General features: G+C 40.9%; 2 protein-coding genes across 6 annotated transcripts in view; one reads left to right on the forward strand and one right to left on the reverse strand.

Annotated features, from left to right (window-relative positions):
- Positions 1-212: 212 nt before the first annotated feature.
- On the reverse strand, positions 213-7,562 carry RPS24 (ribosomal protein S24). Of its 4 annotated transcripts, XM_017807178.1 has the most exons (8): positions 7,494-7,562; positions 5,534-5,599; positions 4,739-4,948; positions 4,164-4,274; positions 4,043-4,045; positions 3,328-3,344; positions 1,147-1,182; positions 213-307 (listed from the first exon to the last, which is right to left on the reverse strand). In XM_017807178.1, exons 1-6 carry the CDS (start codon positions 7,494-7,496, stop codon positions 3,339-3,341), a joined length of 399 nt encoding a protein of 132 aa, XP_017662667.1. In that variant the 5' UTR covers positions 7,497-7,562; the 3' UTR covers positions 213-307; positions 1,147-1,182; positions 3,328-3,338. The 4 variants fall into 4 exon arrangements, with proteins under 4 accessions (XP_017662667.1, XP_017662668.1, XP_017662669.1 ...); XM_017807179.1 differs by lacking the exon at positions 4,043-4,045; XM_017807180.1 differs by lacking the exon at positions 3,328-3,344.
- An 800-nt stretch (positions 7,563-8,362) lies between these two features.
- The window catches only part of POLR3A (RNA polymerase III subunit A), a 36,355-nt gene continuing 28,254 nt past the window's right edge, over positions 8,363-16,463 (forward strand). For both annotated transcript variants that reach the window (XM_017807162.1, XM_017807163.1), the window contains exons 1-10: positions 8,363-8,457; positions 9,256-9,391; positions 9,940-10,077; positions 10,605-10,776; positions 11,943-12,097; positions 13,064-13,303; positions 14,181-14,343; positions 14,539-14,675; positions 15,248-15,351; positions 16,050-16,191. In XM_017807162.1, coding sequence (XP_017662651.1) covers positions 8,414-8,457; positions 9,256-9,391; positions 9,940-10,077; positions 10,605-10,776; positions 11,943-12,097; positions 13,064-13,303; positions 14,181-14,343; positions 14,539-14,675; positions 15,248-15,351; positions 16,050-16,191 — 1,431 coding nt within the window. In that variant the 5' untranslated portion in view covers positions 8,363-8,413. The remainder of the gene's footprint in view (positions 8,458-9,255; positions 9,392-9,939; positions 10,078-10,604; positions 10,777-11,942; positions 12,098-13,063; positions 13,304-14,180; positions 14,344-14,538; positions 14,676-15,247; positions 15,352-16,049; positions 16,192-16,463) is intronic.

Raw genomic sequence — 16,463 nt, forward strand, 5'->3', positions numbered from 1 at the left:
TGACAAAAGCCTGTCTATATCCATGAAGTAACACTGCCTGCTTGGAATTAGTTCATACTACTACCAGTAGAAAGCATTTCAAATAGATAGTCAAAACAAGAGGTGTTTAATTATGAAAAGGTTTTAATACACTGCAAACAGTGCACCTATGCTGAATTTCTCAAACTTTACAAAAAGTAGCTTTCAAATCAAAACTATAGGACAAATCAGCATTTTATTGACACAGTTTATTTGACGTTAAAGTCAGATGAACAGGTTCTGCTTTCCAGAATAATTCCTTCTGTACTTCTTCATAGAAGGATGCAGACTGTAAAGGAAAAAAATACATTACTACCACAAAATTAAAACAATTTTTGCACTCATACATTTATAAAGCCTGAAAAACTGGTTCCTAAACAAGTCAGGTGAACCACACTACTCTTCTTTTAAGAGCATAAAGTTCAAAATTTCACAGCACCGTCATGGGAATAAATCAGAGCCTAGGTTACAGCATCCCTGTAGAAGAGCTCCATAAGCTACAGGTGCTTTGACAGCTTTCTGTTTAAGACACTAGACATGCTGTATCAGCTCCCAGACAGACCATTTGTAATAAAACCACTTTTTTCTGAACACTTACTGAACACAGCACTTAGGTTTCTGCAACAAAAATACAGGGACTTATCTGTAAGAGTATCACGATTGTTTATAAGGGATTTACTTGAAGTAAGTGTAAGAAAACAACAGAAATCTGTTCCGAAAATAGTTATCATACTACTTTAATCTATTTAAGACAATAAAAACCAAGGTCTACTATCCTCCCTTTAGCATACCTACAAGTGAAAAATGTAAGCCTTGCTTACAGTTAGACTAAATAATCAGCAGCTTTAGGAACAGTAAATGTGAACTGCCCAATTTCTTATTTCAGTCTTTACACTAATCAGGTATTTCATCTAAGTCAAAGTCACATAAGCTATCAATTCAGTAGTAATTGATAGCAGTAATTTACTAAAGCAATTTGTAAATATTCTTTCCTAGTCTTACACTCTTGCATTTGGTTCGACATCTGCACAAGTACCACAGTCTTTGCAAAAATCAGTGTTAGACCTACATCATCATAATGACTGGACTGTAGAATGTCTACACTTACAAAGCATTCTCAAATCATACCTGTGATCCATTTTCCATCTGAGGAATGTTCAATTACTGAAAAAGAGAAAGCATTAATTAATATTAAGAATATTTTTATCTAAGTTCTACTACTGTAGAAGATGGAGCCTTGAAGATTTTTACTGACACTCACAATACGCTTTTTTCAATAACCACATGGAAATGTGCTGGGAAAACTTCAAAATTTTGACTACTGTAGAGACTGAAGACTTAAATTTCACACATTGTCTCAAACTCAAAAGGAGACCTAACAATAGTTGTTCAGAGCTTAACTAATATTCAGAATACAACTGCATGTTCAATTATGCCTACAGGCTACAATGGCTTAAAGTGCCTATCCATCCACACTTCTGTTTGAAGCTTTTTTTTTAGAAAAGCCTCACATGTCAAGGGCTGTCACAGGTACAGCTGTGACATTAAAAGGGAGGGTGGGCTTTTTTTTTTTATATTTCAGTGTTGCATGGTCTATGGTCACTGCTCTGAAAGCAAAGACTGGGTGAAGGACATCCACATATACTTGTTGCAAATTTTTAGCAAGCTCAGCAAAGTCTAGAGCTACAGTTACATTAAATAACACACAGCACTTTAAAATACTTCTCTTCAAACTGCAGGGAAAACAGAATGGGAATTCTAATGGGGTGAGAGGGAAGTACCAAAGAAAACAACCAGACATTGGCACAGTTACATATGACCTTAAGTTCAAAAAAAAATATTCAAGTATGATTCACCATTTCAGTAATTTTCATGACTAGATGGTACATAACTTTTAGAATATACACTTGGCTGAAGATTTTTCAGAATCAAGTGCCTACACATTTCTGAGATAAATAGTTCTCACAGACTGTATAGGTGGACTCAAAAACATATTCCAGGACTCCTATTAAAAATTCCTCTGCATAGCTGTGATAAAGGATGATGAACCATACCACATCATTATCTTTAAACATGCATTTTTCAAGATAAATTTTAAAGACACCAGTGTATTTTACATTTTTCTGTAATGCAGCACAAAACTCTTATCAAGCAAGTTTTCCAGAATGCACACAAAATAATTTATCCTAAGTGAGGACACAAAGATTAACAAAGGTGGTAAACAAGTAACATCTAACCCATGCATACTTATCAATTGAATGATAATTTAATAAGATATCAATAATGAAAACCACAGTTTACCTAATATTAAGACTGCATGCTGGTTTGAGAAGCACTTGATACAGAAGTCCAATCTCCTACATAATTACCACAGAACATGATCCTGGCCCTAAATTTGCTTTAAGAGGATTTCTCTGAACTGGACAGCTTTAATAATTCAAGTGACAGTAATTTAACCATTTTGCATTAACACTCAATAACAGGTACTTTCAGGTGCAAAAGTCTTGACGGGAAGTTCATCCATACTACTGGGATCAGTGCAACATTAAATGACTCCCTTGCCATTGACAAAAGGGTATATGTTATGTGTCACTACTATACCAAATGCTATTTTTGTGCCATAAACAACTGTAGGACTTCATGATTAAAACAGCACTAAAGCAGAAAGGAAGAAGGCTCAAAACCTATCTAGTAGAATAGCTCCCTCATCTAATAATTGTCAGTTACACTGGTCCATTTCCATCCAGTGATAACAAGAATTTGACTTCCACACTAACTAAAAAATCTAATTTCACTGAAATTTCCAATTTCGCTTTAATTTGTGTCTTAGCTTGGAATACTACAGGACAATAGTTAAATATAGTTTAAGGCAGACAACTGTGCCTTTTTTATTTCCAAACACCATCTCAAATGCACTAAGGTGTGATGTGACTCAGCTTTCATGTACGCAACTACTTACACACAACAGTCAAGTTACACATGCAATTGCACTGTACTACTTTGAATCAGATCCTGGGGTGTTCTGAACCAATGCCTCAAATTAGAGTATTGAGTTCCTTGGATTTCTTCTCACTGAGTTCCTTATTTTAAAGCTGATTCACTGGTTTCAAAAGTGTTGTTTGCTACTGGTCAAATTTAATTTCTAATTCACATGGAATAAAGTGCATTATGTTATAATTTAACCCTCACAGGACAGAACTAAGTTTAAATCAAACATGCATGCAAGGCAGTACAGTGCTTTAATTGAAAGGATGGACACATTTCAGTGATGTATAATTCAGTCACCACATCCATGCTCATTTCCAGTACCTGTAGATACTTCATTTCTGATGGAGAATTCCAAGAAAGTAGAAAAAAAGCAAAAGTGAAGATTACTAAAGTACAAGATGTCAAGGCATTTTCTCAACTACAGAACTAAGCATTGAAACCCACTACTCTCCCTCCCCTTATTAAAACACCTGAAGAAAATCCACTTGGCTGCACAGCTTATTCTGCATTTGTCAAAGGACAAAACACCACGAAGGAAGATGACTGGCTTCCCACCCAGGCTATTCCTCAGTTGTGGTTTTGTTTCATGACAGAGGAACTCTGCCTCCCTCCTAGCTGCTGGTATCAGGTTCCATCCTCAGCCCAGGAAGCTCCCACCACAGGAAGACTCTACTATCTTCGGAATCAGTCACTTAAACCCAGGACAAAACAGGCATTGTACTTTTTTCTATTTACACTCTGTTGTCATTGCCTAAAGTATCCTTAACAAACTCACCTTGATAAATAACACCATAAGTAACAGTAACTTGGTGGAGTAAGCATTAGGTACTTAGGCAGTCTAAGTAACAAGTGTTAAGATTATCTAATGTGTGTATTGCGAGACTGAGTCATGTGATTAGAGCAATACTGTTAGATTTAGGAAAGTGAAACAATAATTTAAGAAGCATTCTTTCATGTTGTATCAGCTAAGCTTGCAGCAGTGAGGAGCAAAACTAAGCTACAGAGCTGATGACAAGCTATACAACACACAGATTACCTTCTGTTATCCAGTAGAACAGGTGAAAAAATGGAAAAAAAACAGCATTACTCTGTTGAAGCATCTAATCAACATTCCAAAGGCAAATGCTCACTCTAGCTTAAACATATTCTCATCCTACCTTCTTGCCAGCACCAACATTTGCCTTGGCTGTGCCCCTGACTTTCTTCATTCTGTTCTTACGCTCCTTTCGCTGCTTCCTGGAAGTCTTCTTCTTTTCGTACAAGCCATGCTATTAAAAAAGTTAAAATAGCATTTGATATTGTTTACCAACTCTGTTACCAACTCTGAATTTAATTTTTATTACTTCTGAACTCTTCATATACAGTTTAAATTTGAAATATTAACTAAACAGCAAGTTCATTAACCAATAAATGATTCAACACAGACCATAAACACTTAAGTAGCACATGGATCAGCCCCATCTCTTATACTTCTTCCAAACCTTTAAAAGTGATTTATTATCTATTATTGCTAAACATCTCTGGTAACAAGTTTTGCCTTTCCAATTCTCCTGTAATGCAGAATAAGAAAAACTTAGCCTCTTTTGCAAGTGCAGAGGCTAACCTGTGTTATTTTAAGATGTCTCATATGACTGAGTACACCAACAGTACTTTCACAAAACGTGTAAATACTGAGTAATTAAATGCTTCTAACCTATCCTAACTGCTTCCAAGATACTAGAAAACAACATACCCTGGCAAGCCTGTGCTTTGGTTCATTTTTCTTTGCATAGTCCAAGGAATCGTATATCATGCCAAAACCGGTTGTCTTGCCACCACCAAAGTGAGTTCTGAAGCCAAAGACGAAAATTACATCAGGGGTTGTCTTGTACATTTTTGCCAGCTTTTCCCTGATTTCTGTTTTGGGGACTGTGGCCTTCCCAGGATGAAGCACATCAATCACCTAAGAAAGAATTTTGACAAGTTGTATAAGAGGTCAATATCCAGTAAAACTGCCAGGTGCTACAGTCCCACCAGGAACTTAAGACTTAAACTAACCCACCTTAGCAGCACAAAGTATTTATTATTCAGTTTGATATAAAAGCAGTCAAAAATTTCCTGCTTCAGTCATTCAGATTCGAAATTACCTTTAAGATCATTTAATCCACCAGTAAATTCAACACTGTCAAGTCTCTCAATGGTACTAAGCCATGTCCTCCAGTCTACATGTCTTTTTAATATCTCCAGGGATGATGACTTAACCCCTTCCCTGGGCAGCCTGTTCCAATGCCTAATAATCCTTTTGCTGTAGAATTTTTCCCCAATATCCAATCTAAACCTCCCCTGGTGCAACTTCAAATGACAGAAGAGTTTGCTACCTCACCATCAGTATTTACCTTCAGCATAGATCAACACATCTAAAGCCATAAGTTTTTACAATAAGAACTTTGGAGATTTCAAGGGCCTTGTACTGACAGCAACTAAAAACGACCTGCAGCCCTGAGCCAACAGACAAAAAAATTAAAGGCAAATTTCAGTATTCTTTTACCATCTGCTTGCGCTGCAGCAGCCTGTTTGTCATGAACTTCCTGGTTCTGATGGTCACTGTGTCATTCTGCAAGAGAAAACAAAACAATAGCTACACATACAACTGAAATTTAATAAATACGTAAAAATGCACACTACAGCAACAGTCAGGAGCCTCAGACACTGCAGTGAACTCATGACCTAAGTAGACTGGTCTTAGGATACATAAAACACCTTTAAAGACAGTGAAAAACTGACAAACTCATCCCACATTTTCAAACATCACAGCAACACACATACTTTCACCATTCTGAGGTGAAAAAGCTTTTAGTGAAACACACCAATTACAGCCCAAGCATTGGAACAATGTAACAGAAGTTTCCTTAGGAAGCTCAAATGTTACAACAACCTCTGTGGTGTCCCACCCTTAAGGGGAAGGAGCACGGAAGACTCCTAGATGCTAGGATGACAATGCTAGAATGACAAAGGTCAGAGGGTCCACAAAAGCTTACAAAGTTTTATGAGCAAAATTACACACTTGGCATGGAAATGCATATGTTAGACCTTGGCCTCCCAGTGTAAAGACACAGCAGTGGGTTTTGGATAAAGGGATACGCCAAAAGGGAAGAGAGTGAGAAGAGAATGGGAGAAAGGGATCACCAATCCTGGCTCCAGCATCAATCTCAGCTTCCTGGGTAACCTTTTATAGATAAGTTTCTCCCTTTCTATGTCACTTAGTTATCATGTACAGTTCATTCTTCTGGACCTTTCTGGGAATAAGTGGGAGGACTTGGATTCCCCCCCGATAGTCCATGCCCATTTCCTGGCCTCACTGCTTCACTTGCACTGTGCTCTGTTCATGTCCAGGAGCCAGAACAAGGATGCCTGTTCCTGGAAAAGTGCTGCCCTACCTCCATGTGGCCCCTCTCCCCAGCCACAGCAATCCTTGGTTGTCATTACCAACACTCGTTTGGCTCCGCTGCCACCCAGCTGTTGGTGCTGGAGACCCACAGGAGCCCACTCGACTTTTAGGCTTTACAGCTTCTTAACTGTTACAGAATAGGTCAGGTAGGGAGGGACTACAGAGGGTCATCTGGCCTTGCTCAAGCAGGGTCATGCTAGAGCACACAGCACAGGGCTGGATCCAGACAGTTCTTGAATATCTCCAGTGAGGGAGAATCCACACCTTCTCTGGGCAACCTGTTCCAGTTGCTCACACAGCAAAGAAGTTCTTCCTCATGTCCAAGTGGAACTTCCTGTGCAGCAGTTTATGCCCATTGCCTCTTGTCCTATTGCTCAGCACCACCGTGCAGAGCCTGGATCCATCCTCTTGGTACCCTCCCTTCTGATACTGACAGCCATTGACGAGGTCCCCTCTAAGGCGCCTCTTCTCGAGACTGAAACGGCCCAGCTCCCTCAGTCTGCCCTCATAAAACAGATGCCCCAGACCCTTCCTTCTTGCCCTCTACTGGATCTGCTGCAGGAGCTCCATGCCTCTCTTGAAGTCAGGTGCCCAGATTTGGACAGAGCACTCCAGATGCGGCCTCTCCAAGGCTGCGCAGAGGAGTGGAATCGCCTCCTTCGACCTGCCGCCAATGCTCTTCTTAACGCAACGTACAAATTTCTCTAAAAAAAAACCTCTCACCCCTCTGTTTCCGTAACGCCTTCAGACACGGGCAGCCATGAGACACACAGGACTGTGACCTACGGCAGCTCCCTGATAGTTCCCGAGCAGCAGCCCAGCGTTACCGCGCTATCAGACCCCGGGGCCGCACCCGGCCCGGCCCGGCCCGAGCCCCGCTCCTACCAGCGGTCACAGATACGCGGCAGCCCGGCCGCCAGAGCGCCGGCTCGGTGCACGCCATACCCCCACAGGCGGGTGCGGGCGGGCCAGCCCAGCGGGGCGCGGCGGCGCAGGAGCGCGGCGGGGCCGGGATGGCGGCGGTGCGGGGTGGATGGCAGGGAAAGGACGGCACACTCACCATGGCGGCGACGGCGGCGGCGGCGACACGGCGGGGAAAGGGCCGGCACCGCCCCCCGGCCAATCATAAGGCAGCGCGGGGGCCTTCCCACGGGGTGGGGCCTGGCGCGGGGGTGTCTTCTTCAGAGCCGGGCGCGGTGGGGGTGCCTTCCGTGTGCCTGATGGCCCGCGGGGTGGAGGGACGCCGCGTCACGCAGGAATGGCGGGGTGAGCTCGGCCCGGCCCTGCCCGGCTTGGTTGAGCCCAGCCCAGTTCAGTTTAGTTCTCCCGCCACGGGCTGGCGCTGCCGCGGCTCTGGCTTCGCCTCTGTGCAGTCTGTCCTGGGGCTGCTGCTGGGGCGCCACGCGCAAAGTCACGGGCTGAGCCAGAGCCATGGACTGAGTGTGGCTGTGGAGTTGTTTAAGGCTGAGGGAGCTGGAACTGTTCAGTCTCGAGAAGAGGCGACTGAAAGGGGACTTCGCCCATTTGTATAAGTATCTAAAGGGGGGGTGTCAGGGGATGGACCAGGCCCTTCTTGGTGGTGCTGAGCAACAGGACAAGAGGCAACGGGCAGAAACTCCTGCACGGGAAGTTCCACCTGAGCACGAGGAGCAACTTCTTACTGTGCGGTGACCGTGCACTGGAACACTCCACCCAGAGAGGGTGTGGAGTCTCCCTCACTGGAGATGTCCAACGCTGGACACAACCCTGTGCCATGTGCAAGGAGTGACCGTTCTTGAAGGGCGGGGTGGTGTGACCCCGTGGCCCCACCGTGATTCTCCCAATCCTGCCCATCCCGTGCCCGCTCCACTCTCCCGGAGCCCCGAGCGCGGCGCGTCCCGCTGGGGCCGCCAGGGGGCGCTGCGCGCGGAGGCCGCGCCGCCCTGCCCGCCCGGCGCGTGCAGCCCCGTGGGCCCGGCGGGTCCCGGCGCCGCCGCCGCGATGGTGAAGGAGCAGTTCAGAGAGACCGATGTGGCCAAGAAAATGTGAGTGGGGCCCGTGCGGTGCTCCGGGGGCTGAGGCGGGGAGCGGCAGGATTCCCGAGGCGGGGCGGAACCACTGGAGCTGGGGAGAGGTTCGGGGCGGAGGGCGGGGGGGGGAGCTGATGGTGCGGCGGCTCCGCCTGGAGAAGCGCTGGCACGGGCTGGGCTATGCCTGTGCCCACGTCTGGGGGTGCCCAGGAATATAAACCACCAGCTCAACCCAAGGCAGCTGTGTTCTTTATAGTTATCTGAAAAGATCCTGTTTCAGCACTACTGTGAATCAATTTAATCACCTTTGAATTGCTTTCGAGTACTTTCGGGTCCGCAGAAGGGCAGTGGGGCTGGTGAAGGGTCTGGAGCACAAGTCCTGTGAGGAGCGGCGGAGGGAGCTGGGCGTGTTTAGGCTGGATAAAAAGAGGCTCAAGGGGGCCCTAATTATTCTACAACTACCTGAAAGGAGGGTGCAGCCAGGTGGGGGTCGGTCTCTTCTTCCAGGCAGCGATGGATAGGAGAAGGGGACACAGTCTCAAGCTGCACCAGGAGAGGTTTCACTTGGTCATCACGAAGAATGTCTTCACCGAAAGGGTGGTTAGACATTTAAGGGCAGATTGGAAGTAGCACTTAGAGCCGTGGTCTAGCTGACAGAGTGGTGTTCAGTCATAGGTTGGACTCGATGATCTCAGGGGTCTTTTGCAAACTAATTGATTCTGTGACGCTTAAGGGGGTGTATGCTTGTCATTAGAAGTGTTTCTGCATACGTGTATGCATGCCCATACATACATGTGGACTCTTCCATCCTAGAAGCCACATCTGCTTTGGCATGAAATCTCCAGAAGAGATGCGTCAGCAAGCTCACATTCAAGTGGTCAGCAAAAACTTGTATAGTCAGGACAACCATCACTCTCCACTGCAGTATGGAGTGCTGGACCATCGCATGGTGAGAACCATTTCTTTTTCCCAGACTCTTTTTGTAGAACTACCGAAGTGGTTAAAAAAAGTTGGAGTCACTGAAATGTACCGCTTATCCAAAATACACAAAAATGAGTCTTTACCTGAGTTTCATAGACTGTTAGCTGTAGTGGCAACTACTTTATTCATGCTTTTGGGGGGTTCAGGAATGCATTCTTTTGAGGCAGGAGGTAAGTTCTTTCTGCCAAGTTGTTGGGAGACCCAGAGACATCCATCAACATCATGCCATATCAACAGGAACAAAATGCCATAAGGTAGATTAATGGGCTGTGGGTCATTTTCAAGAGCTGTGTAAGTCCATGTTATTGGTGTCAGTAGGGGCTGTGTGTAAAAAAAACATTTTTCTTAAGGGTTGGAGTGAATCTAATGCTACTGACGTGCTTCTGATGCTGGGGAAAAGGAGTGGGTCTGCTGTTAGAATACCTGACTAGCTTAAAAACTGTTGTATTTTGTATCTATTCAGTCAATTACAGCAAATTTTTCTTTCTTTATGTGTGCATCCTCTTTCTCCCAAAGGGAACCAGTGAAAAAGACCGTCCCTGTGAAACCTGTGGAAAAAGTCTAGCTGATTGTTTAGGACATTATGGGTACATTGACTTAGAGCTGCCATGTTTTCATGTTGGATACTTCAAAGCTGTGATAGGCATCTTACAGGTAAATATGATTATGATTTGTCGTCAGTTTTTAGTCTAGAAAAAGTAAAAAAATCAGGAAAGATGACATCTGAAAGGCCAAAATAAGGTTGCATTATTAATTTATCTTTATGTTTTCTTTTGCAAAATAAATGTATTTAAATACCAGTCTTAGTGATGTAAATACATCCATTTTGTTTTATGTGACCTCAGACTGATAAATTTAATCCATTATTTTTCTGTTGTTTCAGTTAAATATATACAGTACAACTTGCCTTTAAGGACATCCTAGTAAATCAAAGCTCTGTTTGCTATATATGGATATTTAAGGTCCTGCAGAGCTTAGATAAGGATTTTCCTCATTTACTGTAACTTCTTTTTCTCCTGGGCTTTTTAATGTATATTGCAATGTGTGAATTGGTCTTTCACTAAGACAGTGAATAGTATCTCATTCAAAAAACTGCATTCTATTGAAGAACTTAAGGTATAGATCAAGAGGTTACATCTCTGAATGTTAGACAACTGTGTTTCTATGTGTTCACGTTTTAGATGATCTGCAAAACCTGTTGCCGTATCATGCTGTCGGTGGAAGAAAAAAAGCAGTTTTTGGATTACCTAAAGCGACCTGGCCTTACATACCTTCAGAAGAGAGGGTTAAAAAAGAAAGTGTCTGAGAAGTGCCGAAAGAAAAACACTTGTCCTTACTGTGGGGCCTTTAATGGTGAGTGTTGGCATTAGCAGTTTGTGAAGCTGTCCACTGTGATGGTTTTTTGCCTCGACAGCTGTGATAGGATCCAAATCTTGAACGTGCTTGTTTGTTGCACAGCTAGTGGGTGTTCTCTCTGGCCTTTGTTAAGAAATAGGTAATTTTATTTCTAGTGCCAGACACATGCTTGTTCATGTCTCATTTGTGTGGATATAGACATTCACCTAGTTGCTTGTATTGTTTCATGGAAGTAACCAATAGTTGATACTTGAATAATGGCAAAAAAACCTGTTGAGCGTGTTTTTAAAAATACTGGGAGCTGTTGGCAGTGATTAATACTTGAACATGAAAACATGGGTAGACTTAGTAATTTTGAGTGAACATCATTTTTTGTCATGGTATTAAATTGTCCTTCTTAAGATTATTCCTTCTTCAGGGCAGAGTATCTTCATAAGGTTTCACATCGATTTTCAAAATACATCTTGTTTTTTTTCATCTACACTGATCACATGTTACTGCTGTTTAAGGACTTGAAGTGTTACAGATTCATAGTAGATAGTTAATCCATAACTTAGAACTTCACACTTTTAACTCATGAAAATTGTGGGTTGTTTGTTGGAATGGTCAACAACCTGAATAAATGGAGAGCTGCTTCATCATGAGTGCCATATGTACATCTAGGGGGCATAAACAGTAGGCATTTACAAAATTACATGTTAGGTTGGAATACTTCAGTAAAAAAAATGAGTATTTGTTCTAGTTTGTGAAAGTTTCATGAATAATGTTACCTGTATGACATGAAAGTATTCGATTTTTCTGATAATTCACTTCCAAAATTAATTCAGAGATAGTGGTATGATGCATAAATGTAACATCTTAGTCCTGTTTTTTAGTGTTGGAAATTCTACTTTAAAAAAATATCTGCTGTGAATGAGATGAAGCTGAATTAAAAAGTGTGGACTAAACCACCTGCTTTCAGCTTCAGATGCAGCATCATGATGTAGACACACCAAACCATCCATACAAGAAAGTATGACTTGGTTGTCCTCATATATTTGTGAGTTCAGATAGCTGGTTAATAAAGCTAATAAAGTTTTATTTTGCTCTTGTGTTTACCAAAGGTTTAACTATGTTTGGAGCTGTACTTGTTTAAAGTTCTGGTATTCTTTTGTTGCTTGCAGGAACTGTGAAGAAGTGTGGTTTATTGAAAATAATACATGAAAAGTACAAGACAAATAAGAAAGTCGTAGATCCAATAGTATCTACTTTTCTGCAGTCCTTTGAAACTGCTATTGAACATAACAAAGAAGTAGAACCCTTACTTGGAAGAGCTCAGGTGACTTTTATTATTACTTAAATTTTCTGCTAGTTTTCGTGCATGACATGAAACTCCTCAAGGGTTTTCAATGTATGAGCTAAAGTCTTATGGTAGTCCAAGAATTCTGTATATCAAAAGACACATGAAGAATGTTTGCATCTATTGCAATAATGTTAACTTTGCTAAAATGAGAAATTTAGTTTATTGGTATGTTCTGATACATCACTTTCTGCCTGTAAAGAATGGGGGTCTTCTTGGTGTGTTAGGCTTCCATAAGCTAGAAAAGGAAGAATAAACATAGAAGACAAACAAGTTTGCACATACAGGTAGATTTACTGTAACTCCAATATAATTCCGATATACAGATACTTTTTTGCTTCAGATAACCTTAATGTTGAGAAGGAGAGAGGAAACTTTTTTTATTAACTTTCTATTTCATGAAGCTTTGCATTGTATGCAGTTTTGTTTCCTTCTGCTCTCTGCAAGCTGGGAAGATCTCCAGGTACATCTTTGAATAGAAAAAGCAGTGAATATCTGAAGCTTCTTATACTACAGCAGTAGCTGTTCTAGGAAGAAAGAAACTAAGTTTTGGAAAAGAGTCTAGAAAGTACTGTAATTTATGTGAGTTTCTGCGAATAAAATGAATACAATGTGCTGTAAGTTCATTGTAGGATGGTAACTGCTTTGTCTATTAGCTGTGAAATACCCTTTCTCATAACTCTTGAGAAAAGACAATAATATGATGACAAGTAAACACTAATATATAGGAAAAAAAAGTGAGGAAAGAATATAGGACATTAACATTTGAGATGCTTAAAGCATTGGTTCAGGATAAATAAACCAAAACGTAGTTTTATTTGCATGAATAGCTCTCTGTTTGCCTTTGAAAAAGACTTGCTTTTTGAACATCAGTAAATAAAGGGAGGAGGGAAGCACTGAAACTTGATATGATGGCTTTTCCCCGTTTTCCAATGGATTTTGTAGGAAAACTTGAATCCTTTGGTAGTGTTGAACCTCTTCAGAAGAATCCCAGCAGAAGACATTCCTCTACTTCTAATGAATCCAGAAGCAGGTAAACCTTCAGATTTGATCCTCACGCGACTCTTGGTGCCTCCGCTGTGTATCAGACCCTCTGTGGTGAGTGACTTGAAGTCGGGCACCAATGAAGACGATTTGACAATGAAACTCACCGAGATCATTTTCCTCAATGATGTAATAAAAAAGGTGAGTTTTCCTTCAAGCTCTGAAACTGTTGCCATTGAAAAGATTTGGTTAGAATTGAATACAGGAAATGGGTTTACTGCTTACAATCTGCTACTGTGTTTCTGTGTTGTTGGGATTTTATTGAAAGAAGTAAGAAAAGCTTGCTTCAGATGGAGCTGGCTGACTGGCTGCTTGCAGTTTAGGACCTGCTCAAGATCTGCTGGGATTCTTATGGGAAATGTTTTGTCATTTCAGCTCTGGTCTGTAAATTTCTTTTTTCCCTCTCCCTCCTATGACACTTTTCAAGTGGTCACTTACAATGGAAACATTGCACCTATTGCTTTGTGGGTTTTTTTTTCTTTTTTGTCCTTGTAGACCTTCCTCTTTTTTTACTACATCTTTGTTCTTTCTTTATTTCACCATCTGTTCTTAAGAAGTCAGGTTTCATTTAGCATGGTTATCAAATTGAGACTAGAAGTAAATTTGACAATATATAAGTTGTTTAGAAGAGCACTTCTATCAAACTAATACTTTTTACGCTTTTCAAAACTGGTCTTTTGTCAAGCAAACAAAATCAGTTGAGTACTGACTCTCCCCTGATTGACAAATTATGCAATACTGGTGATTTTCCTGACCGTTAAGTTATATTACCTTAACTTCAGTGGATTGGGAAGAATATAATTTAAACAAATCCTTAGTTTTGTCCAAAGCCCGTGTTAGTGAAAAGATAGCAGTATTCACCCTGTAATAAAGTTACCTTGCCTTTTTCATTCCAGTGTATGGAAGTGTCATAGTGTTATTTGCAGAAGAAGAGTTGTATTTATAACAGAAAAATACTTTGCTAGTGTAATATGTGTCATTATATTTATTTTCTGAACTGGATGACTATTTTGTTTAGCATAGGATATCAGGAGCCAAAACACAGATGATTATGGAAGACTGGGATTTTCTTCAGCTGCAGTGTGCCCTGTACATTAATAGTGAGCTCTCGGGAATTCCTCTCAACATGGCACCTAAGAAATGGACCAGAGGTTTTGTTCAGAGACTTAAGGGAAAGCAAGGTATGTCTACAAAGTTGGTTTTAATTTTATTTTTTTTTTGAGCTGCAAATATTTGCTATTGTCAGGTGTATCTCTGCCACTGCTGTGTTACACTTCAGTGCTGTACCTTAAAGGATGTTCCAATATGCTGTCTTAACAGATAACATTTTGCAAACAATTTTTAATAAAAGAGTTTTAACGTTTTTATTTTGTTAGGTCGTTTTAGAGGCAATCTGTCTGGAAAGCGAGTGGATTTTTCTGGCAGAACAGTCATTTCACCTGATCCTAACTTAAGAATAGATGAAGTAGCAGTGCCTATTCATGTTGCTAAAATACTGACCTTTCCTGAAAAGGTAAGTAGTATAGAACCAAAACTCAAAACTCAAAACTCTTCCTATGCTTTTTTTTTTCTCTTCTTGAAACCAGACCTCAGTGTTGTTTCCTTTTAGCCTTTCTATAAAAGGGAGTGAATGTGTTGCATTCTGTTTGAAAGGTCATTCAGTGATGCTTTGCCAGTTTTGTTGCTGTTGGCAAATGAAGGCTTTAGCATTGGATATGGCAAGTGCTGAGAGGGCATGTGGTCTAAGGTGTGACCTATTTATGGGGAAGAGTTTTGCTTCATATTTTTTGAACTCTTACATAGCTTCATGTGTTTGTTGGTGTATCTGTCTAAGGAGTGGTTGGGTATTTTTATATCTAAATTTATCACCCAGATTTTTAATTTAATTTAACTCTGTTATTGTGCTCAAAGATTGGCTTATGTTTTCCTCCTCTATTCTTTCCTGCCAATTCCCTTCAGCAACTTGAGGCTGTGACAGGAGATTGTCAGTTGAGCCTAAAATTTGAAAATGCAAAAACCACCAGTAAAAACAAGAGATCCTGAAACGTGTTTCGTTTGTTTCTGATTGAAGTCTTTATGCAACAGGTGAACAAGGCAAATATTAATTTTATGAGGAAACTTGTTTGTAACGGTCCTGATGTTCATCCTGGAGCCAACTTCATACAACAAAGGCACACCCAAATGAAAAGGTATCAAGCTTTTCTGTAATGATTCACTTTTTATTTCTCCTCATCAACTTGTTCTTACTGCTGTGTGAAAACAGGTTATATCTAAAGAGATTAAAATTTATTTTTAGAATCTTTCATTATGGGCAGTAGCAAAAGAATTGTCATTATGTCCTCAGGTTTAGTGTAATATTTATTTCTAAATAATCTGTTACATTTAATCTGAAGTGCACATACTGATGATAATGAACTGCAATTAGATTGGTATTTTTTTGTGACTGAGACTTAGTTGAAATAGAGGGTGTAGTACAGATGTAAATGAAAATGGGCAGTTATGGGCAAGTTGTACTGCCTGTTTTCATGAGAGCTGATCTGCAGTCAGTTTATAGGTAGTAAAAAGGGATAATATATGAATAAAACTTCCTATACTCTTTGATACAACTGAAACAAATTCTGGTTTTATAAATTGACTTTTTTCTTACTTACTGGTCTAATTACTGTAACTTTGTTAACTGATGTCAAAATACATTCACTACTTAAAATAGCAGCAGGACTGATGGTTAATGATTCAATCCGCACCAATTTTGTCTTCTACTTAGTGTAATACAAATACTCCAACATTTAATGAAAAAGCTTGCATTATTAACACAGAATTATTTTTCAGTTGTCTTTACATCTACTGCTTGTATTTCTTCTGACTGTTATTATATGTTGCTATTAAGATTTTTGAAATATGGGAACCGAGAAAAGATGGCCCAGGAGCTGAAATTTGGTGATATTGTGGAGCGACACCTTATAGATGGTGACATAGTCCTGTTCAACCGACAGCCCTCTCTTCACAAGCTGAGCATCATGGCTCACATTGTAAGTGCACACAGTCTAACACACAGGTGGGGCATCCCTGGATATTGGGTGGTTTACTTTCAGTGGTGTTTCTGTCTTACATGAGCACAAATAAACAGCATCTTCTGAAGCAGTGTGTGGGAACTAGCATGAGTACAGTGCAGTTGTGCCTTTGCATGGGAACTGATGGGTACTGGGATAGCTGTCTTCTGCCAGTAGCCATAATTGACTTTGGTATCTGTTCTTATGTGAGCATTTCATTTTTGTAGAGTTGTTGTGATCTCTGCAAAGCA

Source organism: Lepidothrix coronata, unplaced genomic scaffold (genome assembly GCF_001604755.1).
Source record: "Lepidothrix coronata isolate B3197 unplaced genomic scaffold, Lepidothrix_coronata-1.0 Scaffold17, whole genome shotgun sequence".
In the NCBI taxonomy this organism is placed as follows: domain Eukaryota; kingdom Metazoa; phylum Chordata; class Aves; order Passeriformes; family Pipridae; genus Lepidothrix; species Lepidothrix coronata.